Source organism: Malaclemys terrapin, chromosome 2, assembly GCF_027887155.1.
Source record: "Malaclemys terrapin pileata isolate rMalTer1 chromosome 2, rMalTer1.hap1, whole genome shotgun sequence".
NCBI classification, from domain to species: Eukaryota; Metazoa; Chordata; order Testudines; family Emydidae; genus Malaclemys; species Malaclemys terrapin.
The window spans coordinates 174527504-174552941 of NC_071506.1; the positions used below are offsets into that span (position 1 = coordinate 174527504).

Consider the following 25438-nt stretch of genomic DNA (forward strand, 5'->3'; position numbering starts at 1 on the left):
GATTTAGGCTTGGTCTACACTACCCCCCCTAATTCGAACTAAGGTACGCAACTTCAGCTACGTGAATAACGTAGCTGAAGTCGAAGTACCTTAGTTCGAACTTACCTTGGTCCACACGCGGCAGGCAGGCTCCCCCGTCGACTCCGCGGTACTCCTCTCGCTGAGCTGGAGTACCGCAGTCGACGGCAAGCACTTCCGGGTTCGACTTATCGCGTCCAGACTAGACGCGATAAGTCGAACCCAGAACTTCGATTTCCAGCCGTCGAACTAGCTGGTAAGTGTAGCCAAGGCCTAACTGAGGTACTTGACCTGAATAAATATTTCCGTGTAAGAGAAGAGTCATTCAGAAACATACACGTCAACTAAGGAAAGAGATTGGGTGAGGGGAGCCTGCGATAGCTTTGCTGCCAAGGAGTGAAGCTTATTCCAAGGCCAGTAGCTTAGGAAAAGATTTTTGTCCTCCCCAAACAGCAATTCAGGAGTCATGTCGCATATAGCCCAGACTCCCTACCTTGTTTGCTCCTTCACTCATGTGCCCTTGTTCACAATCCCCCATTTCTGTCCCTCAAGTTGTCTCTTTAATCAAAGAGGCTAGAGGCAAATCACTTAACCTCAAGTAGTCACAGCAGCTGTGATTGTGCCCCTCTGCTTCTTTAGCATTGGATTGATGGCTTCTGCCCTAGGTATCAAAGCAACACTTTCCCAATCCCTGCTTTGAACCAGGAAATTTAAGAAAAAAAAGATTTATTCTAATTTAAAGAGTTTCTTCTGAGATCAGAATCTGGTTAGGAGTTTAGGTCCAGATTTTCAAAGGTCTTTAGGCACTTTAAAGATGTAGTTAGGCACTTAATGTGATTTTCAAAAGCACCTAAGTGCCTAACTCCAACGATAGGCACCTAGGAGCTTTTTAAAATCCCATTAGGCTCCACTCTGCATTTTAAAATGCCTAAACACCTTTGAAAATCTGGCCCTGAGTCTATAAACTCCAAAGGCTTGTTTTTCAAAAAGGCACATAATTCCCTGCACAAAAGTGCAACCACAGATAGGGTATGTTCATGCACAAATGACCAAGAAATTATGATTTGCATGAGTAGCTACCTGATTTGTGTGCAGAGAATCATTCAGATCTAGTTGTTTGAACAGCCACCCTTTCAATATTTAAAGTGTTAGTGGGAGTTACAGCCACCTTTGGGAACCAGTGCTGTCAAGCTAGCTCTAATTTAACATGCCCTAATCTAATTTAATGAGGGCCAAGGGACTTGAGTGTTCGCTTTGATTCTTGCTTTGCAATCTTCTGAAACTTTCATATCAATTTCAAGTCTACAGAAGAATTTTTTTAACTAGTTCATGGATCTCATGTAAAACTGCTAATATTACTTTCCATTGGGTTATTGTGAGACAATAATAATGAATATTGTTCTTTTTTAATGTGCATGGAAAGGAATTGCACACTTAAAAGGCTTATCCAGTTTACATCAGAATATACCTCTATTACTGATCCCTTTAGAGAAGTCCAGACGTGAGAAGTAGCAGATTTTAAAGGTGACATGGAAAGCAAAAGAAGAAAAAATGTGTTTATGCCTTTTCTACTTTTTTATTTTTATGTTTAAAGGATGTCTGAAAGGTAGTTTCAAAAATGCTTTTACTTTAGAAATTCTGTTCTTTTGTGCCCTGTTTCTCTTGAAAGACACTATAGAACTGTAATAGTAACATCAGAGATGTCATGCAATTAAACTAGATTAAGAGAACTGATTTTTATTCAGGCTGTTTTAAAATTCCTTGTCCTATGCTTTTGTTTACATCATTTTAATTTAAATTGGAATAAATGATTGGGAGGGGGAAAATGTCTTGAAGATTGTGACCCAAAAACCTTCAGTTAAGAAGCAAGGGAGCTCACAATACAGATCTGTGACTACTCCATCACCTCAGTGAGCCCTCCTGGAAAATCAAGAAAAACCTTACTTTATATTCCAGCTACTTCTGAGTTTAAAAAACGAACAAGGAAAAAGTTGTGTGTGCATAAAATAAATAAATAAAATTTAACCTTTCAGGACTTCACTGAACATCATAAGGAAGCAAAAAAGGTGCAACCCTTTGCAAGTCACTTTTACACTTTTGACTTATATTCACTTAATGTCTTTGGACACTTCTTGGCGTTCTCAAAATGTCTTTGCATTGAATGCGTCTTAATGTGGCTGTCTTCACAGGATGTTACCTGGAGCTCTTTTTTATGTTCAGTTATTGAAGGAGATATGAAGTTTTAGCAACTCTTGTGTTTTGTATTTTTCAGGCAGATTTTAAACTGATGTGTGATAATGCAATGACGTACAACAGACCAGATACTGTTTACTACAAGCTAGCCAAGAAGATACTCCACACAGGCTTTAAGATGATGAGCAAAGTAAGAGATCTATTAAAAACAAAAAGCAGAAAAGATTTGTTAAACTGACAAGTACTATAATCAGTCATAGTGATAAACATTATTTCATCCATCTGTCATTAATTATAGCAGTGCCCACCCGTGCTGCTATATTTAAGGACTTGTTGGCATTTCCATTATAAACCCCTTTCTCTTAGGTCCTGATTATGCACCATTGAAATCAGCGGGAGCTTTTCCACTAACTTTAATGGGAGCAGAAACAGGGCCTAAATCTATATAACCCAACTATAAAAATTTGTTTCAGACTGAAACTTTGGACACAAGGTTTCACTCCAGAAACAAATTTCATTTACCCTATCGATTTTAAATGAGCTGAGCTCTTTTAAAAAGTTTTATGACTGTAAAAAGATTTGAGGGATTTTCCCCTTGTCTGTTACTGTAGAATAGTTGTTGATATGGACTAGTGTTTGTAGGCTACCTTGCATGTGTGTTGCAGTTCAGTTATGGTAAGTCTATATGTAAAATAGGCAGCTGTATCTACTTGTGTAGTTCTTACTTTTTCTTGAAAGTCGGGCTGCAGAAATTCTGGTGCCATGCTACCATGACCAAATCATGTTGCATCACCATTGGAAGTTAGACAATAGGAGCAAAATAAGGCCATGGCCATTCCCATCCCATCCCATTATCATAGCATCTTGGCTATGAGGGAAAGGTAAAGTCCCTGCCGCTCTGTCCTTTCTGATTCTAGGAACGGCTGTTAGCTTTGAAGCGCAGCATGTCGTTTATGCAGGACATGGATTTTTCTCAGCAGGCAGCTCTTTTGGGTGATGAAGACACAGCTGTTGAGGAACCTGTTCCTGAAGTCGTTCCTGTACAAGTAGAGACTGCCAAGAAATCCAAAAAGCCAAGTAAAGAAGTTATTAGGTAAAGGTCTTAATGGAAATGCATACTGCTTTGTGGCAGCTATTGTACTCTCGATCAATGCAGCAGGCCAGGCTTGGGTAAGGAGTAGGGAGCAACTCTTTGCAGTTTTGTGTTTAATACTTTAAGTAATACAATGTTAACATGAAATTTAATCATGCAGTAGTTTCACAGGTTGATGATTCCAAATCTATAACCACACTGCTTCTAAGGTTGAATATACCTCCCTCTACAAACTAACCTGACTTGACTGTTGATGAATAGATAAATATTTTCTCCTCCTCTTTTACATGCTCTAAAATTAAGATCTGACTTTATTTTAATGGTGGCTTAAAGCCTCTTTCACCTCCAAGTGTCTGTCACCTTTTCTCATCACATTTCCCCAAAGTTCTTGAAGTTGCAGAAATAGTTCCTGTGAGTAATGTCAAGCCTGCTGAGAAATTATGAACTTCAAGTTTTAAAGGGTGGCTATTTTGACACCAAAGTTATGAAATACATGTTGCAAAAAAAAAGTCCAAAATTAGTAAATAGTACAGTTTTTTTTTTAAACTGAAGGTTTGTGTAGCAGGATGCAAATCCTTTAAACATGTTTTATGTTTCCCCTCTTGTTGTTTATAAGGGTCTTTTTATCAAAGGAAACAGTAAAACTAGCAATTTTGTCAAATGAACAGAGTAAACACACTTGGAAAAAATAGTAAACTTTTTTGCAAACATTTTTCAGTTAAGGTAATCTTACTTACTGTAATTAGTAACTATATTAGGTCCAAAATTTCCAGTCAATTATTGCTTTTTTCCAAGCTTATGGTGTCCTTTTAAATATAAAAAAATTTAGAATATAATCTGCCACTGAGATTTTTGGAACAGCCCTGGTGATTGACAGCTCTGCTAATCATCTTTAGTGGCTAATGGAAGAAACAGGAGATTAGTTTAGCAGTTCTGTGTGTGCGAGAGAGAGACAGAGGTGTGGGGTTAAAAATAGAACTCTTCAAATGTTTTTGAGTGTTTGCATTGACTGGAATTATTATACAGTAGAAGCTTAGAGTTATGAGCACCTGAGTTACGAACTGACCGGTCAACCACACACTTCTTTTGGAACCAGAAGTACGCTATCAGGCAGCAGCCGAGACCAAAAAAAAAGCAAATTCAGTGCTGTACAGTACTGTGTTCAATGTAAATTACTAAAAGATGAAGGGAAAGTTTTAAAAAAAGATTTGACACGGTAAGGAAACAGTTCTGTGCTTGTTTCATTTAAATTAAGGTGGTTAAAAGCAGCATTTTTCTTCTGTATAATAAAGTTTCAAAGCTGTATTAAGTCAATGTTCAGTTGTAAGCCTCTAAAAGAACTGCCATAACGTTTTGTTCAGAGTTACGAAAATTTCATAGTTACGAACAACCTCCATTCCCGAGCTGTTTGTAACTCTGAGGTTCTACTGTAGGGGGAGAGAGTTGTTCAACAGTATAAGTGCTAGTGCTTTCATTAATAAAACTGGTTTATTTTTCATGGGTTACTTGATGGAATTGAGGAGAGTAAACTGGAAGTAGGATTCTGTTAATGGGAATACAGACTCAACATCATTTACATACAAAATAAGGAGGAACACCTTCATTTAGGCTTGTACAATGCCCAGCACAGTAGGGCCCCAATTCTGATTAATTCTTACAGCCCCCATTACCATAGTATCTGAGGACCTCGCAGTCTTTAATGTACTTATTCTCAAAACACAGGCGGTCTGTGGCAGAGCAGGGCATTGAGTCTCCCGGGTCCCAGGCTAATACCTTGTCTACTGGACCATCCTTCCTCTTGGTGCTCTACCAAAGTGTAAACTCAAATAACTGAATTACTGGTCTCTAATTCCATCCAGGAGATCAAATTCTGAAGTGATTTCGGTGTGGTTTGCGCCTTCTCCTGGCCCCCTCAATGGGCTTCATTACTTAGCCCTGGTCTACGCTAGGGGTGGGGTCGACCTAAGCTGGAGTTCCGGAGTCGACGGGGAGCGCATTAGGGGATCGATTTAGCCACGTCTAGCCAAGACACGATAAATTGATCCCTGATAGATCGATCTCTATCCGTCGATCCGGCGGATAGAGAAGTCCTGCCCTTAGATTCATACCCATTTACCAACTTACATCTTGCACAACCTGAAGGGCTTGATCGTGTACCATTATAGTCAGCAGGAGTTCTTTTGCAATGGGATCACAACCAGAACCTAAAGATACATGTTTGTACATGAGTCATTCATGATAAAAAGGAGGAGAGGGAACCCTTTAGGGTTTTTTCCAGTAGAATGTTGTGAAGTAAAATTTTCAAAAAAAAATTTAAGTTCCGTTTTTCAAAAGTAATTTAAGCATTTAGAATCCTAAGTGCCTAAGTTACTTTTGAAAATGTCACCCATGTTCTTTATAACTTACTGATCAAGTTTCCTGAACAGAAGTGTAGAAATTTGACTCCGTCCAATGTTGAGTGTGTCTCAGAGACCTAAGCTTTTAATGTTTTTAAACTATTAGTTAATGGGATATAATATTATCATTAGGGCTATCAAGTGATTAAAAAGATCAACCACGTGATTAAAAAATAATAGAATACTATTTATATAAATATTTTTGGATGTTTTCCATTTTTTCAAATATATTGATTTCAATTACAACACAGAATACAAAGTGTACTGTGCTCACTTTATATTTATTTTTTATTAATTGCACTATAAAAATAGTATTTTTCAATTCACTCAAGTACTGTAGTGCAATCTCTTTATCATGAAATTTGAATCTACAAATGTAGAATTATGTACAAAAAAACCCTACATTCAAAAATAAAACAATGTAAAACTATAGAGCCTTCAAGTCCACTCAGTCCTACTTCTCATTCAGCCAACCGCTCAGACAAACAAATTTACGTTTGCAGGGGATAATGCTGCCCGCTTCTTGTTTACAGTGTCACCTGAAAGTGAGAACAGGCATTTGCATGGCACGGTTGTAGCCAGCATTGCAAGATATTTACGTGCCAGATGTGCTAAAGATTCATATGTCCCTTCATGCTTCAACCACCATTCCAGAGAACATGCGTCCAGGCGGATGATGGGTTCTTCTTGATAGCGATCCAAAGCAGTGCAGATCCACACATGTTCATTTTCATCATCTGAGTTAGATGCCACCGGCAGAAGGTTGATTTGGTTTATGTAGTTTCCATATTGGAGTGTTGCTCTTTTAAGACTTCTGAAAGCATGCTCCACACCCTGTTCCAATCAGATTTTGGAAGGCACTTCAGATTCTTAAACATACTGTCTCTATCTTTAGAAATCTCACATTGGTACCTTCTTTGCATTTTGTCAAATCTGCAGTGAAAGTGTTCTTAAAACGAACAACATCCTGGGTCATCATCCGTGACAGCTATAACATGAAATATATGATAGAATGTGGGTAAAACACAGAACAGTAGACACACAGTTCTCCCCCAAGGAGTTCAGTCACAGATTTAATTAATGCATTGTTGTTGTTGTTCTCACTTTCAGGTGACATTGTAAATAAGTGGGCAGAATTATCTCCTATAAATGTAAAACGTGTTTCTCTTAGCAATTGGCTGAACAAGAAGTAGGACTGAGTGGACTTGTAGGCTCTAAAGTTTTACATGGCTTTGTTTTTGAGTGCAGTTATGCAACACAAAAAAATCTACATTTGTAAGTTGCATTTTCACGATAAAGAGATTGCACTACGGTACTTGTTTGAGGTGAATTGAAAAATCATTTTTACAGTGCAAATATTTGTAATAAAAATAATAGTGAGCACTGTATACTTTGTATTCTGTGTTGTAACTGAAATCAATATATTTGAAAATGTAGAAAAACATCTGACATATTTAATGAATTTCAATTGGTATTTTATTGTTTAACAGTGCGATTAAAACTGCAATTAATTGTGATTAATTTTCTGAGTTAATTGCATGAGTTAACGGCGATTAATTGACAGCCCTAATTATCAGACAATCAAGGATATTTTGCTCAAAATGTACCTGTGACCTTTTGCATTTTTCTGTAAATGTGACTTTTGCAATATTTGCTGTTTATACATCCCATCTGAATTTGGGCCACTGGGTTTAAGGGATTCTATACTGATGTAACTTGCATGCTGAGTGATTGGAAGGATCACAGAAGGGAAAAAAGATTGGTGTAAGGAAATCGAACAGGGTGGATTTGATTTTAAATCATGATTTAAATCACTAGTCAGACTTGATTTAATCATGGATTTCTACATAAAAGTGCATTCTTGTTGGTTGTTATAACCTTAATACATATTCTTCACAACTGAGAGATAGATGTAGGTTTCATTTTTAGAAGGTACATATTATACATTTTTAAAGTGATTTATTTTGAAAACTTTTCAGATTAGTTTTACAGCTATATCAGAAAATGAATGATTGTTTGGTTATTTCATTTACCAAAGGTAATTGAAGCAGATAGTTCACCTCCCAATGACTTCATAAATATCTCCAATTCAACAGGTTAATCATTAATATTTGGAGGATTTTTTTGCCCTGCTGTATTAAGAGGAGAACATCACCAGACAGACATTTAAATTGTTTTATTTAACTAAAACAACAACGTTATGTATTCTGGATTTTTTTTCTTCAAAAGCAAACATATAATAGTTTAACAATACAAGCATGAGATTTATTGAATATAGTTAAACATTCAAGTTTTTTAAATTCAGACTTGTTTTTGTTAAAATTGTTTAAAATAGTTAAATTAAATTTTTTTTTTTTTTTAAATAAATCTACTAAGTCAGCCAGGTCAACATGAGAAATTTAAAATATTGGCTTCTGCAGATAACTCAGTTGTCTTCACCTTCATTTTCCTGTTTGTTCATAATCTGGAAAAGAAAAACAAGCTTTCCTACTTTTTCACATCCCGAACCATTTCTCAATTTGGAATGAATTAGTCCAAAGGAAGAAAATATTCTTTCTACACTGGCAGGAGAAGCTACTGCTGTTAAAAGTGAGATTATAACTTCAACAGTCTCTGAATCCAAGTGCTTATGTGACTTCCACCAGTTCACTGGTCTGACTTTCTTTAAAACATCATCAGCAAACATATTTCTTGAATGGTTCACCCTTAGCTCTGAAGTTTATTATAGTTGGCATTATGGAGGGATGATTCCTGGATGTCCATGTCATAGCCAACTCCTCTTCTTCAACAGTTACGGTTTGACCTTGGTACCGAGTATTGAGAAGATTTGCAAGAAAATGAAATGGTGATTGTCCCATTCGTTTTTTTTTAATACTTGTAATTTAACTCTATCATTGCATATTTCTCTTTTTAAGATCTCACTCAGTTCCTTCCAAATATCAACAGCATCAGCAATAAAACAGCTATTTCCCTGCATTTTGTTCAAGGCTACAGAAATAGGCTTCAGGGTACTCAGCATGTGTTCAACATTTCTCTTAAGCCCAATGTTGAGAACTTTGGCTGTGACAGTGCCATCTATTTTTTCACGATTTTGCTCACAAACTGTCATCAGATTAGGTCAGCTCTTGCTGTAGTGCTCAAAACAGTCCACTACTGAGTTCCATTGCACGTTTTGTGGGAGAGTTAGCTCCCACCTTTTTCAGAGCAGCTGCTGCAAAGTGGTTGTTATGGAAGTATTTTGCAGTTTCAACAACATTAGCCTTTATTTCTGGAACACTGGAGTCTTTGGGTAGGAGGTGCATCAAATGAGCACTGCAACCGTATGTTAAGCTTGGGACTCTCTTCTAAATTTCTTCTTATCTTGGATACATTTGCAACATTGTCTATGACCAAGCTGCGTACTAGACATTTGAATTTTTTTTTTTTCACAGTTTGTTATAGCTTTTACTGCTACTTCTGGTAAGTATTCTGCTCCATGTGCATTTCCTGATGTATCAGTTTTCTGTAAGGAAGACATTCCCTTCTTCTGTTGTCACACAAGCACATACAACAGGATCATTGTGGACATTGCTCCACCCATCAAGACTCACGTTAACAATTTCACCCTCTAGACCTTTTACACACTGCTCAATTTCTTTTTCATGCACTTTATCCAGCAATTTGCCTGCAACATCTGCTCTGTTGGGTGGACAGTATCCTGGTCTTCATGACTGAACCATGTTAATGAAGTGTGGGCTCTCAATCATATGGAAAGGAGAGTTTGTTGCATAAACAAACCGGGCAATTTTTACATCAATTACTACTTTTTGTAATCTGCTGGTTCTTATGATAAACTTACCTATTGTTGTTTCTGGATGATGGAGATTTTTTTTTCTTTTCTTTTTGCTACAGGTGATAGACTGTGGCTATGTGACATACATGATGTGACTGAAACACTATCATTGGCAGATAACTCTGAAACTATAGAAAATGATGGTGATCTTGAAGGTGGATAGTCTTCAGAATTCTGATTGTTGAGGATTGATTCTCCTAAACAAAATAAGTCAGTGCAGTTATTTAATTATTATTACCATACTGCTCATTGCATTCGCTGACACTCAGTACTACTTTAAAGGTGAAATTGTTAAAGGAAGATCTGCCTAGTTCAGCTATTTATATTTTTCTCACAACTGCATCTAAAATGAGAGTACTATAGAGTAACTACTATATTTTTTGCTCAAACATGAGAACTCAAGAATAGTCCAGAAGGAAGACAGACAGTCTTTAAGAAAAAAGTATGAAATAAAAGTTTACCAACCTGAAGATCCTGCATGTTCAGACATGTTCTTTACATCATCTTCAACGTAGCTTCCTCCTGAGAAGGAACACTTCTCATGATGTTGTTTCATTTAGGCAAACAGAGCTTGCATTTCTTTGTTGCACTGTTTTCACTTTGCACACATGCCCGTCTTACCCACACGTAGAGGAACTTCATTAAAATATTCCCCAAATGGGTCTCTTTTATGGCCTGCTGCCATTATAGGTTTTCCCTTCCGGTGAGAAAATGGTATGGTAGATCTCAAATCAATGAAGGTTATACTCAGAAAGACCTCAAGACTTCTGGAATATGCTGCTCAAACAGTTTCACATTTGTTTCTACTGCCTGTCCCTCCCTTCTCACATTTATCTCAACTTCTCTTTGTCCAGATCTATTCCACCCCCAACAATCTTCTATTCATTGAACTTTTTGAAACTTTGCACATTTAGAAAGAGGTAAGGGATTGACTTTGTGTACACAAATTTGCAGAGGGACAATAGGGTTGAGGTCAGTTATTTCTCACCTCTGTATATTATTTATTTATTTAAAAACATTTTTACTGTTAACAAGCACATTATCTCTGGAGACACAAATCCACAGTTTGAGAACTGCAAAACTAAGCATCTCTGATGGTATATTCTAGACTGAGCACTGAGTCCCATTGTGTAGACAGAAAAATTAACCTAAATAATCTATACAGAAGCCCCTAGAACCCCATAAAATTGGGTCCCTGATACATGAACTATTGGAACTCATTTACAAAACTTTTCTTAAACGTTACATGACTATATTGTCTCATACTATAGAATTAGAATTTATAATCCCTATTCCATGATGAGATATCTTTGAGCTATAATGTATCTTAAAACTATCTTTAGATTGCTTTTTTTCCTCAAAAAGCATTTAATCAAAAAAATCTGATTTTTTCTTTTAATTACTGACTTCTATCCATCCTGAAATCTAATTTATACAGCGTCTTACATACCACCTAAGAAATGGCTCATGGTACCCTAGTGACCTCATAATTCATAAGCCCCTTAGACCCAAAATTATTCTTTTAAAATGTATATAATACAGAGATGATGCATTCTCTCTGTTCTTCCACAACATTCCCTTTCTACGCTTTTTTTATATTTATATATGAAGTAGCTCAAACTGTCTGTCCTGTTCCATTAATGTGTGGTTTGTGGTTCTTCCATTTGTATTTAGCTGCTTGTAGCTATTTTAGTTAAAAGGGTTCAACTGAAAAGTAAACTTTAAAATTCACACGTCATCAGAAACAAGAATGTGTGTTGGATGTTGGTTAATATGAAACATTAGATTGTTTTGAAAATGGGTTTGGTTCCATTTTTATTTGAACAATTTGTACTCTGTTGTAGTTGCATATTTGAACCTGAAGGAAATGCATGCAGTCTAACAGACAGCACTGCTGAAGAACATGTCCTGGCCTTGGTGGAGCATGCAGCAGATGAAGCTCGAGACAGGATCAACAGATATCTACCAAACAGCAAGGTCTACAACATGGTCAAGTCTACCATTTTCTATAGTGTCTGACTTGTAAATTTTTGTCACATCACAAGAAATAAGTTCTGTGGATACTGCTTAGGGTTACCATACGTCCGGTTTTTCCCGGACATGTCCGGCTTTTCAGCAATCAAACCCCCATCCGGGGGGAATTGCCAAAAAGCCGAACATGTCCGGGAAAAATACCGGCCGGGCACTTCCTCTCCCGTGGCTGCTCTGCTCCTCCCCTGACTCAGACTTCGGCTCTGTTTAAGAGCCAAGCTGCCCGAGCCAGCGCTACCGACTTCGGGCAGCCCCCTTGCCTCCGGACCCCAGCCGCCGGCCGGGCACTTCCCCTCCTGGGCTCCAGCTGCTCTGCTCCTCCCCTGACTCTTCGGCTCTGTTAAGAGCCAAGCTGCCCGAGCCAGCGCTACCGGCTTCGGGCAGCCCCCGTGCCTCCGGACCCCGAGCCGCCGGCCGGGAACGTCCCTTCTTGGGCTCCAGCTGCTCTGCTCCGGCGGCTGGGGTCCGGAGGTACGGGGGCTGCCCGAAGCAGGTAGCGCTGGCTCGGGGAGCTTGGCTCTTAAACAGAGCCGAAGTCTGAGTCAGGGGAGGAGCAGAGCAGCTGGAGCCGGGGAGGAGAAGTGCCTGGCCGGAGGCATTGGGGCTGCCCAAAGCCCGAGCGCTACTGGCTTCATGGTTTGCCGGGCAGCCTCCAGACCCTGCGCCCCTGGCTGGGTGCTTCCCCTCCCGGGCTCCAGCTGTGCTGGGGAAGCGTCAGCCAGGGGCGCAGGGTCTGGAGGCTGCCCGGCAAACCGTGAAGCCGGTAGCACTCGGGCAGCCCTTTTCGCGTGGCTGGGAGGGAGGAGGGGGAGTTAGGGTGGGGATTTTGGGGAAGGGGCGGAGTTGGGGCAGGACCGGGGGTGGGAAAGGGGTGGGGCCAGGGCCTGTGGAGTGTCCTCTTTTTTTATTTTTTAAATATGGTAACCCTAATACTGCTTACATTTCCGGAGTGCCGTGAAGTCTATGGCGGGTGAAATTCACCTTTTATGGAAGACCAGCAAAAGGACTGTATCACTTAAGTCCCATTTAAGCCATTTAATTAGGGTTTCAGTGGCTCTTAAGTGGCATGTAGGTCTCATGTCAGTTCTCTGCGGAATTTCACCAGGAGAAAATAGTCAGGTAGTTAGGTTAGCTGCTTTGGAGTCCTTACCCTTAGAGATGACTGTAACATAGTGGCAGGATTCTCTTGTCTACCACATTATCAGGTAGCTGGAGGTAAATTAGCGTTAGTATGTATTTGAGGGTTATTAGGAATTCTTTCCCCTTTTTGAGTTCATCTTTACATTTTCCTAACTTCCTACTTCAGGTATAGATCCCAGTGCCCCTCCCCCCCAAACTCTTTTTGGTTCTCCAGTTGCTCACTGCTACTCACAACACATTCTTGAGTGACACTACATGAAGAACATACCCTGCCATCTGCACCTGGCTGTGTTGATGAACCTGGGGCACTAACAGCAGGCTAAACTGTCTTGAACCTGGCTCCAGAGATTACATCCACCAGTGCTGCTCCTAGGGTAGGAGGGTTCAGTTATAACATAGATGTGGATATGTGGGTATGCTTACAGGCTGCCTAGTTGTCAACTACATCATTTAGGGGGTCTCCTTCATTAGCTGCCACTAAGGCCAACATAAGTGCTGAGCCTAGCTTTGTGACCTTGACAAGTTTGCCCAGCCATCAATGATGGGGTAGGTGTGACAAGCTGTTTTTGTGGGGTGGGCGGGGCAGGGGGTGCTACTCAAGGTTGTACTGTGAGTTGTGTGGGTGCTGTAGGAAATAGCAACTTGGGAAATTTTGAAGACTGCAGGACTCTGCTTATATCAGAGTCCTGAGCAGCGTATTTATTTATTTATTTTAGCTCCAGTCCTCCATTGAGGCAGACATTGAGGTTTACAGCAACTGTTTAATTTTATCATGTGCAGACTTAACATTGTAGTGAACCTTCAATTTCATTTTCCATTCCACACCCCCATCTCTCATATGTCATAAGATGACAGGAGTTCCTAGAGACTACTTTAGTTGAAAAGGCCCGGGATGCATGTGCATCCCATCCACTGTCCCAGTCCATCTTGCTCCTCTGCATTTGGTGGTCATTGCGAGGGAAAGGTTTGCTGGAGAGCTTGGATGATGGGCAGAGAGCATAGTTGGTAACTTTAACTTTACTTACTTTCCTGCATCTTATCTCCCTGACTGTTAGGAGGAATTGCCGTAAGCACAGTTGATTCAGCAAGGGGGAAAGAGGAGAGAAGCTATAGTTTCCGACTGGACCTTCTGCTTCATTGTGTCATTAGAAGGGCATACTGGGAATTGAGGCTCTTTTGGAAGCCTCCAAACAGACCTTTGAAAGCCACATGCAGCAGCAATCCTGTGTGAAACAGCCAGTTGGGAAACATTTTGAAGAGGGCTAGTTGATGCAGAATGTAACCAGCTCACAAGAAGAGGGGATGAGCATGTGGAGAAGGAGTAAGTTGCTCCATATGTGCAGCTTTTAAGGCCCAGGCTTTAATACAGGCTAGTACAGACCCAGTGGCTGCAGCCAATGCTGGCCCGCCCTCAAACCCTTTCTTGGTGTAAATTGCTGCTCTTTTGTGACATGGAGGTATCATTCTTGTGCATTCCCCCTTCCAAGTGTGCATCACCCATTTCATTATGTGCAATATGGAGTTTATTAAACTATTTAGAAATAATTTTTTGTGGCACTTCTTAAGAGACACTTTAAGAAAGAAAATCATGAGCTAGAAAGAGAGGGATATTTAATGTGAGATTTAAAGTAATAGCAGCAGGTAAGTTCCAAATAGAAGAATGAAAGAGCACCCATCCGTCAGATATGGGGAAGAGGCAGGTATTTGGCTTTTTGGATCAAGAGTAGTAATATTTCTGCTTTACTCTGTCATCAGCATGTGGTGGTATCTCTGCAAATCCTATTTATCAGTCCTCTTCCTGATCAAAGCTTCAGACATGTGTGCTCAAGTAGTCCTGATCCTCTGATTATAGTCTTTTTCCCCTAAGGGCTTGATTCAGCACCAATTGAAGTAATTGAAAGTTTGCTGTTTCCTTTAACCAAAGGAGAACTGAAGTCGTAAATTTACGGGGGGTGTAGACTTAGAGACAGAAAGATGAATTAGTTCATGTGATTCCCGTGATTCTGTAGCAGTTGGGTGAAGTGAGTGGCAAGGGAGCAGGAAGATATGTCCCAGACACAGGATGGAGCAAGTGTTGGAGAGATGTGAAAACAAGCAGTTCACACTGGATTTGGAAATGGATGTGATGGAGGATGGGCATGATGGTCGCATTTACTGGAACAAAGAGCAGTCTAGCCTTGGCAGTGTGGACACCTGTAGTGAAATCTTGGCTCCCGTGGAGTCACTAGTGAAATGCCCATTGACTTCAGTGGGGCCAGGATTTCACTCTTACACTTTAAAGAGCAGGGATTTAGAAAGCTCAATAAGGAGGGAGTTACGCTCTCTTGCTGACAGTTAAAAATCCTTATTGTTAGAAAATGGAACAAATGAAACTGAGGTCCAGAATTAATATGGGATTTTCTGCCTGGGGAGCAAGTTTTAGGTCTGAGTTAAGAATGATAAGAAGTCAGATAAGGGACAAAGTATCATTTGTTCCAAAGGACGCCTTCACTCTTTGAAGCATTCATTAGAAGGAAGTTACCGTACAGCCAAGACTCTACATTCCATTTTATTGAAAAAGGACAATACAAGTGCAGTATAAGAGAGGCCAAGTTCAGCTAGGAAATGTTTTCAAAGGTTCCTGTGTAAACTAAAATCTCAGTGTTTCAAATTTGGATTGTTTTGAGCTATAATGGTGAGTATAAGGCAGGGGTCTCAAACACGCGGTCTGGGGGCCGCATGCGGCCCGCAGGGTTATTTTCTGCGGCCTGCGAGCTCCTCGCGGCCCCCCCGCTCTTCCCCAGTGTTTACCTAGAGCGGCTCCGGCCCGACGCGCACCGGGGGCAGGGCAGGCTGCCTGCCTGCCCTGCCCCCACGCCGCTCTGGGAAGCCGACGGAACCTGGGGAAGGAGGAACCGCGGCCAATGGGAGCTGCTGGGGGCAGTGCCTGAAGCAACAGCCACACAGACCCCTGCGCCCCTCCTTCCCCAGGTTCCGTCGGCTTCCCGGAACGGCGCGGGGGCAGGGCAGGCAGGGAACCTGCCCTGCCCCCGGTGCGCATCGGGCCAGAGCCCACCCCCTGAACCCCTCCTGCAGCTGAACACCCTGCCCTGAGCCCCTTGCTGCACCCCTCCTGCACCCCGACCCCCTGCCGCACCCCGTACCCCTCCTGCACCCCAACCCACTGCCCTGAGCCCCCTCCTGCACCCCAACCCCCTGCCCTGAGCCCCCTGCTGCACCCTGACCCCCTACTGCACCCCGCACCCCTCCTGCACCCCAACCCACTGCCCTGAACCCCCCTGCTGCACCCCTCACCTCTCCTGCACCCAAACCCCCTGCCGCACCCTGACCCCCTGCCGCAACCCTCACCCCTGGAAGGGGTGGAGTGGGGGCGGGGCCGAGGGTGGCGGGGTGGGGGGAGGTGTCAGTAAATGCGGCCCTTGGGCCAATTTACTAGTCCTCATGTGGTCCTCGTGGTCATTTGAGTTTGAGACCCCTGGTATAAGGGCCACTCTTTTATCCATATACTTCTATTTACAGATGGGTTATCTGAAAAAGAATGGAGATGGATCTTTATTATTCAGTGTGGTTAATTCATCAGATCCAGAAGCAGAAGGTAAGTGTTTAGTTCTTTTAACGATGAATTTCTAACGGTAACTGTGGTGTAACAGGGTAGCTGGCCCCTCAAATGAAACAGGGTCCAGCTCTCCTGTTTCAGTCCAGGTGCACCCTTGTTTGGTGCAATGAGAAGAGCGGGGCTGCCTCTGAGAGTTATAAATGAGATACAGCCCGAAGGCCAGGCAGAGTTCAGAATCCAGGGTCCAGAAATGGTGAGAGAGCTCAGAAGAAGAGCAGAGCTGGGTTGAGAGCTTCAGGAAGGGGAAGCTCCAGAAGGAGGGAGCTGAGAGAGTTCACAAGTGAGCAGTAGAGCCAGATCAGGCTGCTGGTGAAGGCAGGAAGGCATTCGGGGGGTCGTCTGCTAACTTTCGCTAGACAGAGCGCTGTGGCCAGAAAGGGCTGAAGGCTGAGACCAACAGAGGGAGATTTAACAGTTGCTTACAGTAGTTTGGAGGGTTACAAAATCTAATATTGACAATACGTTATTGTACATCTTTGTGACACTATAAAGGAGAATGCCATTGTCCAGCAGTGCTGGAAGGAAAGAAGACACTGAATGTGGTTTAATTAGGTTGCAGCTTTATTCCTAAGTGTCTGGGAGTACCCAGCAGATAGAATTGTACAGTGCAGATAATTCCATAATCATTTACATATGCCGAGGGGGCTACTGGCAGGCGCCCCGACCCCCTTACTGATCCTGTTCCCCAGCCAACCCACCTTGCCCCACTCCCCAAATGAGGGTTAAGGGAGGGCTATAAAGTAGGGGGTGTCCCTGCCATACCAGTCATAGGAGTCCTGATCTCCCCCCACCACTTTTTCTACTCTTTTACAGAATACCTCTTTTAAATCCTTTCCCACTGCATGCTATCTGATCACCATATCCATACCCTATGTAGTACCTGCATTGGACCTCTGCCCCAAGCTTACATGATAAGTTGTGACATCATTGCCTAACCTTTAGATTTTTGCCCACTAAGCCCCCAGCCTGCTGTGGGGAAGGTGAAAAAAACCCACCTCACCTTGGCCACTCTGGTGGTGAGGGAAAAATTCCTGCCCAGCTCCCTCCCTCCTCTCCCCCCCCCCCCCCCCCCGAAAAATGAGCAACTAGCATAATGCCCACAGTGGATTATGATGAAACCTGGTATTTTAACTGCTATGGGCAGGAGGATGAGTGCTGCTCAGCCTGGTCCAAGAAAAAGAAAGGGCTTTTACTGCACAGATGTGGGTATGAATATCTACCCCCCAAGTAACTGGAAGAGATGGGGAGGATGGGTTAGGGTACCCATGCTGATGTGCTATGGAGCCGCTGTAGCTGGTAACTCTGGTAAATCTCTAGTTCTTAAAGGGGCAGCACATCTCTGACAAGTCAGACAAATGGCCCAATCTCTTAATGTGAAGTGAGGTCATTGTAAGTATAATAATGTGTTTTTCATTAAGTATGGAAACAGTGCACATTCAGCATCTCTTGTGCTCACTATTTTAATGAAACAGTTTTTATGCAACTTTAGCATAAAGTCCCCATAATCACAGTTACAATTTGTACATTAATTTAGCATTCTTATTTTTTCGTTTTAGCCTTGTTCTCTATAAACATATTACTGTTTACATGATTCATTCTACAGGGTGTGGGTGTGTGTGGGTGTGTGTTTGGAAGCATCCAAACTTGAAGCATGATGTAATACCTTACTGTTACAGCTCTTGTGGGAAGGGGAAGTGTTAAGGTGATACTGTGCACTTAAAATAAAAACAATAAAACAAACCAAACTTCTGGTTGAAAGATTGAAATTTAGCTATATTGAATTGAATGTGTTTGAAAATTAGAACAAGAACTTGGATTGTTGTGGCTGTACTTCATGCATATCATTTACTTGTTTTACTTTTATTTAGCTTTGTGGCATTTTCCATCATTGTGACAAGTATCCAAATACTCATTAAGATTATTTAATCTTAATTCCATAAGTAGGAATATATGAAATTTATACTAAGGTATTTTGAAAAGATCATTAAATGTATAATATTAATTTTTTATTTAATCAAATTATTATAGAGGAAGAAACTCACCCAGTGGATCTGAGTTCTTTGTCAAGCAAATTATTACCTGGCTTCACTACACTGGGCTTTAAAGACGAACGAAGAAACAAAGGTAAATCTGTAGAAAGAAAATAGCTTAACTTTAGTGTAAGTGCTTGATCAAACTATAGAAAGCAAATAATTCCAGATTACTTCTGTCTCCAAATTTCTGGTACAGTTAGCTATTTTTCTAAATTATAGTATTTGCATTTGCAACTGAATGCAAATATTAATTATCAAAACAAAAAGCAAACTTTATGAAAATAGCAGTATTAAAATGCTATGTTGATTTCCTTATTGTTCAGTTGAATGTAACCTCTGCAATAGACATTTTTTTCTGAAGCTGCATACATTTGGATGCTTTCTTGGGGATAAAAAATAATGTTTTCTTCAAGTAGTGTCCCTATGGGTGCTCCACTGTAAGTGTGTCTGCATCCCTGCGCTGCTGATCGAAGAACTTTAGTATCACAGAGTATATCCCCGCAATCATGTCATACCCCTTCACTATCAAGTGAGGGAATCGCTCAGAGACTTTAAGGTCAGAGGGGACCATTATGATCATCTAGTCTGACCTCCTGCACAACGCAGGCCACAGAATCTCACCCACCCACTCCTGTAACAAACCCCTAACCTATGTCTGAGTTATTGAAGATCAGATAGTGAGCCAGACGGGGTTTAGCAGTACTCCTCCCGAGCTCCATATGGGATCCATGATCAACAGTGTCCGGGAATGTACCAGCAGGTAGCACCACCACTATCTTGGTGTGGCCACCCATGTGCACCTCCACCAGGCCATATGCCGCCATACTGGGACCCCTGGGTGGCACAAAAACAGCCTTCTCGCAAGCATCCAGCATCGCCTGACAACCCTCCAGGCACGCTCCCTCATCCGCAGCATCGAGCGCCTCAGAGCGTCGAGAAACTGAGGAGCAAGAAGAGGACACAGAGGATGAGATAACACTTGAAGCCATATCTTCCTCTTCCCCAGATGAAGAGGTCATGCTTTCACCACCATCCATGGCAGATGATTTCTGCCTGTTTAAGGAGCCGGTGAAAAGAGTAGTGGACACCCTCCACATGCCACTGGAGGAAGTCAGGTCAAAGACGTGCACCACCAGCTCATCGACATCCTCCACTCTTAGTCATACTTGAAAATTGCCCTCCCAATCAACGAAGCGATCTTAGACCCGGCTAAAATGACATGGCAAACACCAGCATCGGTAGCCCCAATGTGCAAGAGGGTAGACAAGAAATATTATATACCCACAAAGGAATCAGAGTTCTTTTTCTCCTACCCACCATCCAATTCCATTGTGGTGGATGCTCTAAACTCTCGTGGCCGACAACATCATTCCAGGGCAACACCCTATGACAGAGACTGGAAGCGCCTCCGTCTCTTTGATAGGAAGCCATATTCCTTGTCCACCTTACAATTTCATATTGCCAGTTACCAGACAGGACAAAATACAACTACATGGATTACAATAAGTTACGTGACTTTATTGACAAGTTGTTGGAGAGTTCTCAGGAATCCTTTTAAGGCCATCGTTCAGGAGGGACAACTGGTGACAAAAACATTGTTGCAGTCGGCTCTTGACGCCACCAGCACGACTGCCAGATCCATCTCCATAGCTGTGGTGATGAGACTGGTGTCATGGCTCCACCTGTTGGGATTCCCAAAGGAGGTGTGGGCTATAGTGGAGGACATCCCCTTTGAGGGTGTGAAACTCTTCGCTGAGAAGACTGACTCCTTTCTTCACATCTTGAAGGATTCCAGGGCCACCCTCAGGTCACTGGGAATCTACATACCGGGGGGCAAAGAGATGTTTTAGCCCCCAATCCCAGCACAGGCTCTATTTGTCTCAATTCCCATCACAGCACCACTATGAGTCCCAAAAGAAAAAGGGAAAATTTACTAAATGTGTAAACCTGCTCGTTCTAAATCTTCATCCCAATCTTCATCCCTAAACACCACTTTTGACAGGCAGATTGTGGTGCTGCAATACCACTCCACACTACTGTCTGTGACCATGCACCCATTTGGCAGTGTTCCGCAGTGTCTGGGAGCACACAACATTAGACAGATGGATCCTAGAGATTATCCTATCCAGATACTCCATCCACTTCACCTTTCTACCCCCTCCACAATACCCTTCCCTGTCCCTCTTCAGGGATCCTTCTCACGAGAGTCTACTATGTCAGGAAATAGATTGACTCCTGCAGTTAGGAGTTATATAACCAGTACCTCAATATCTACGAGGCAAGGGGTTCTTCTCTTGTTACTTACTAATACCCAAAAAGAAGGGAGGTTGGAGACCTATTCTGGACCTCAGAGCTCTCAACAAGTTTGTCAAGGCTCAGAAATTCAAGATTGTCACTTTATTGCCGACCATTCCATCATTGGAACAGAGAGACTGGTTTTTGGCTCTCGACCTACAGGATACCTACTTTCATATTTCAATGCTACCGGCTCTCAGATGATTTCTCAGATTTACTCTGGGACATGACCATTACAGAGTCCTCCCCTTCGGACTTTCATCAACCCCAGAGTATTTTCCAAAGTTCTCTGTGTGGTAGCTACTCATCAACACTCACAAGGGATAATGATCTACTCTGACCTGGACAGTTGTCTCCTCCGAGCCCCGTCGCTCCAGGAGGCTCATCGAGCCACTGATGCCACAATAAACTGGTTCACAGAACTGGGCCTTCAGATCAACACCCAAAAGTCAACACTCAAGGCCAACCTAGATACACTACAGGCCAAAGCCTTCCTACCTCAAGACAGGTTCCTATCCCTGGTCTCACTCATAGCTCAATGCTGTCCTCAAATACCATCCAGACTCTTGCCTCCAACTCCTGTGGCATATGGTGGCAAGCATAGCTGTGATAGCACACACCAGACTCCATATGTGGTGCACAGAACTATATTTCAGTTAGTTTTACAGACCGAAAAGAGACAGTCTGGACAACCCCCTGTCACTATCTACCAGGATCAAAAACTTCCTGGACCGGTGGAAGAACCCAGCCAATGCTTACAAAGGGGATTCCCTTCTCGCAGGCATCCCCATCATTGCTCCTTACCACTGATGCATCGATCATAGAATGGGGCACGCATTTAAACAGCCTCACGACGCAAGGCAGATGGTCACCTGAAGAGAGAGATCCCTACACATCCACCACCTCGAGTTGAGAGCAGTCTGGAATGCCAGTGCCCATTTCCTTCACCGAATAGCAGGATCATATACGAAAATCCTAACAGACAACATAGCCTACATGTACTACATCAACTGCCAGGGAGGGACCAGGTCGCCCTCTCTATGCACAGAAGCAATGAAGCTATGGAACTGGTGCATCTCTCATAACGTCACCTTGTCCACAGCTTACCTCCCAGGTATGCAGAACTTGATACTGTCAGTACTTCATGACTTGTTCATATGGTGGAGAATACCGTCCACAGACCTGTTAGCCATTTACAGAACAAGATGGGACAGCACTCTCTGGGCCATGCACTCCTTTTCCCCTGGGACCAGGACCTTTTTTTTACACCTTTCCTCCGTTTCCTCTTCTGCTGAAGGTCCTGCTAAAGATAAAGAGGGACGGAGCTCACATAATCCTGATTGCTCTTACTTGGCCACGGCAGACCTGGTAGCCTTACCTGATGCCGCTCGCGGTGTGCCCATTGATCTCCCTTCTGACCACTCCTCACCTCCTCTCACAGGACAAAGGGCAAACCATACGTCCCAACTTGGGATTCTCTGCATCAAAACAGGCTCCCACGTGGTTCGGGCACCTAGAAAGCTCATGCTCAAGGGAAGTACAAGAAGTTCTATTACACAGCATTCTTCCCAGACAAGATTACACTCAGACTGCATCCGAAGTTCATTCTTAAGGCAATCTCCTCTTTTCATATGAATCAGTCAATCTACCTTCCTATCTTCTACTCCAAGCCTCACCAAGACAAGAGGGAGGCCATGCTGCATACCTTAGGGATCTCCTAACATCTAGCATTCCACTCAATGGGACAAGAGCCTTCAGGAAGTCCTCTAGACTGTTCCTCTCTATGGGAGAAAGACCTAAGGGCTCAGCAATATCAGCCCAAAGACTCTCCAAGTGGGTCTCGAATTCAATTAGTGCTACCAAATTCATAACATGACCCCTCCAGACTTGATGCATATATGTTCCACAAGATTGATCTCCTCATCTGTCGCTTTCCTTAAGGATGTACCTATCTGAGAGATCTGCAGAGCGGCAAAATGGATGTCAGTCCACACCTTCGCAGAACGCTATGTGATCACTGGGGACTCTGCCTCTGATGCCATCTTCAGCTCCACAGTGCTGTCATCTGTAACCGACCCGACTCCGAAGTCCCAGCCCTCCAGAAGTACTGCTCGGGAGTTACCTATGGTGGAGCATCCATAGGGACCCTACTCGAAGACGAAGTTGTTACTCACTTTGTGCAGTAATGATGATTCTTTGAGACGTGTCCCTAGGGGTGCTCCACAATCTGCTTTCCTCTCCTCTGTTTCTGAGTTCTCATTTGTGACTCGGCAGTAGAGAAGGAACTGAGGATGGTTAGCCCGCATGCCAGCTAGCCTCGTGGCAAGGCACAAGGAGAGACAGTGCATGCACAAGCCCAACAAACACTGCTACCAAAGTTCTCTGATCAGCAGTGCAGGGACGCAGACACACCTACAGTGGAGCATCCATAGGGACACAAATCTCGAAGAACCATCATTACTGCACCAAGTGAATAACTTCTTCTTTCTGATGATTTGGCAATTAGCATTGCTTGGACAAAATGTACTGATGCCAAAAAATGTGTACTGGTCTGCCAAAATGTTTAGCCCCAGCAGATCATAGGAGATTGGATTTAACATGTAAGTATCACTTTATTAAATCTGTAGTGAAGTGGGGGTGGTTCACTGTTTGTTGTTTAAGTTAATTTTGTAAAACTTGTCAATAGTTTTCAGTCTGCCATGATTTGGCAACTAACACCTCATAATATTTTGTTTTCTTGCTGAAGTCTGGAATTGAAGTTGTGGTTGTCAAATAAAAATGCTGGCTTCAGCTAAATCATATTGGAATTAAATTAGCAAAAGAAAGCAAGGTGGTCAACAGAATGTGGTTTTTAGATGGTATATTTTATGACTGGCCAGTCCTAAATATAGATGTTTTAGCCCCATGGATAGCAATAAATGTCTTGCTTTCTAGTGGCATAATTGTGATTTTTCCCAGTGGTTCATAAAAATCAAACTTTAAAATAGTCTCACTGGTTCTGTGGTCTTGCAGTGCCCTTTTGGCATTGATCTAGGTCAGGACTTGATATAAAAGAACTGGACCTTGGACCATTGTAGCATTCTATACCTTCTTCAGGAAGGAAACAGGACTTATTTTCTTTCCAGATGAGCTTTTACACTCAAGATAACCTTTTTATCTTTTTCTCCTTTTTTTCATTCTAGTCACATTTCTTACAAGTGCTAGTACAGCACTTTCAATGCAAAACAACTCTATCTTTCATGATCTGAAATCAGATGAAATGGAACTGCTATATTCAGCATATGGTGATGAAACTGGGATACAATGTGCCTTAAGGTAAGCATTTCTTTAACAGGGAAATCTAAGCCTGTCTTATTTCCTTTGTGAAAAGAGATTTTTCCTTAGATTAGCAGAGATAATATTCCATATTGTTTTTTCACAGCAAATTACAGAGCGGCTATGCAGACTAATGGGCCAAGCATAGAAGAAGTAGGAGCCCAGAACTCCTGGATTTCTAATAACTGCTCTAAAACTGGCTTACTCTGCAACTTAGAGCAAACCTCTCTGCCTAAATTTTCCCAAGTTTAAAGTGGTGATAGTATTTATTAACCTACATTACAAGGCTGTTACAAGGCCTGCTTACTTAAGGGTTGACCACACTTTGAAGTTGTAAAGTGATAAAGATTGTTAGTTTGCTAGTTTGGGTGCTGAAATAAAAGGCTTTACAGGGTCAAACTGGCAGGTATTTCTGTGACAGAAATAATGGGGTCTAGAAATTATTTTTCAGTGAACAAATATTTCAAGTTCTAACAACAGTTTGTACTAAAGGTTTGTAAATCCTGTGTAGCTGGGGAGAAGCATCCTGTGTAGCTGGGGAGAAGTCTAACATCCAGAGATCAGGGCAAAATTTCTGAGCCCAGGGTGTGAATAATGCCTGGCGTATCTATTCTGTGGTAGTACGTGTGATCTTGCAAAGTAATGGTATAATTCATTAAATAAATATCACTGTTCTTTCTTTCTTTCTTTCTTTCTTCTATTACTAGAAAAATTATAGAAAATATGTTCCGAGTCAGTTTTGCATATTTCTTTAATGAAGCCAAATGTAAAATATTTCGATCTTGCATGTTACTTTCAGGCCTGTTCAGGTTTCTGATGCTGTTACAGCAAACTACATTTTTTTTTATCTTTGATAAACTCTTATTTCAAGTTTGTATGGTCTGCGTGGGATAGCAGTGGCAAAGCCATCACTTTCTGGAGAGGGAAACTGCTCCTTTCCATTAAACTATCAATCCTTTTAAAAGCCACAAGCTTCAGCTTAGTAAATGCAACCGTTTTGAGTTTCTGATTAAATATTCCTTATCTTCATTTCCTCTAGCTTACAGGAATTTGTGAAAGATTCTGGAAGTTACAGTAAGAAAATAGTTGATGATCTTCTGGATCAGATTACTGGTGGTGATCATTCCAAAACCATTTATCAGCTAAAGCAGGTGGGTCCCAATTATGCAGAAGTGAGGTTAATCAAAGAGTTTAAGCAGCATAAGGATGGTCCTATTCTCATTCCTAAGCATTCACTTCTAAGTATCATTAAAAGGTTTCTAATTTATCAGGAAATGTTTTAGCTGTTTTAAACACACATACTTTGTTCAAAAATTAGTTATACGGTTTTAATATTATGAATAAGGAACTGTTTGGAAAACAAATTACCATGCTAATGCTGGGCTCTGTATTACCAGGGTTACTAACAATGTCCATTTTTAAGCAACATGAAATGTCTAAAGAAATTTCAGCTGTCTTCCAAATGCACCATATTTG

The 25438-nt window shown here is 41.9% G+C and overlaps 1 protein-coding gene across 6 annotated transcripts in view; it reads left to right on the forward strand.

Annotated features, from left to right (window-relative positions):
• The window catches only part of BRD9 (bromodomain containing 9), a 56789-nt gene that overhangs the window by 14771 nt on the left and 16580 nt on the right, over nucleotides 1-25438 (forward strand). The window contains exons 6-12 of one of the 6 annotated variants that reach the window (XM_054018688.1): nucleotides 2291-2401; nucleotides 3129-3304; nucleotides 11377-11521; nucleotides 16223-16298; nucleotides 18348-18443; nucleotides 23830-23962; nucleotides 25002-25113. In XM_054018688.1, the coding sequence (XP_053874663.1) occupies nucleotides 2291-2401; nucleotides 3129-3304; nucleotides 11377-11521; nucleotides 16223-16298; nucleotides 18348-18443; nucleotides 23830-23962; nucleotides 25002-25113 (849 nt within the window). The remainder of the gene's footprint in view (nucleotides 1-2290; nucleotides 2402-3128; nucleotides 3305-11376; nucleotides 11522-16222; nucleotides 16299-18347; nucleotides 18444-23829; nucleotides 23963-25001; nucleotides 25114-25438) is intronic. The other 5 variants (XM_054018689.1, XM_054018690.1, XM_054018692.1 and 2 more) reach the window with 5 other exon arrangements.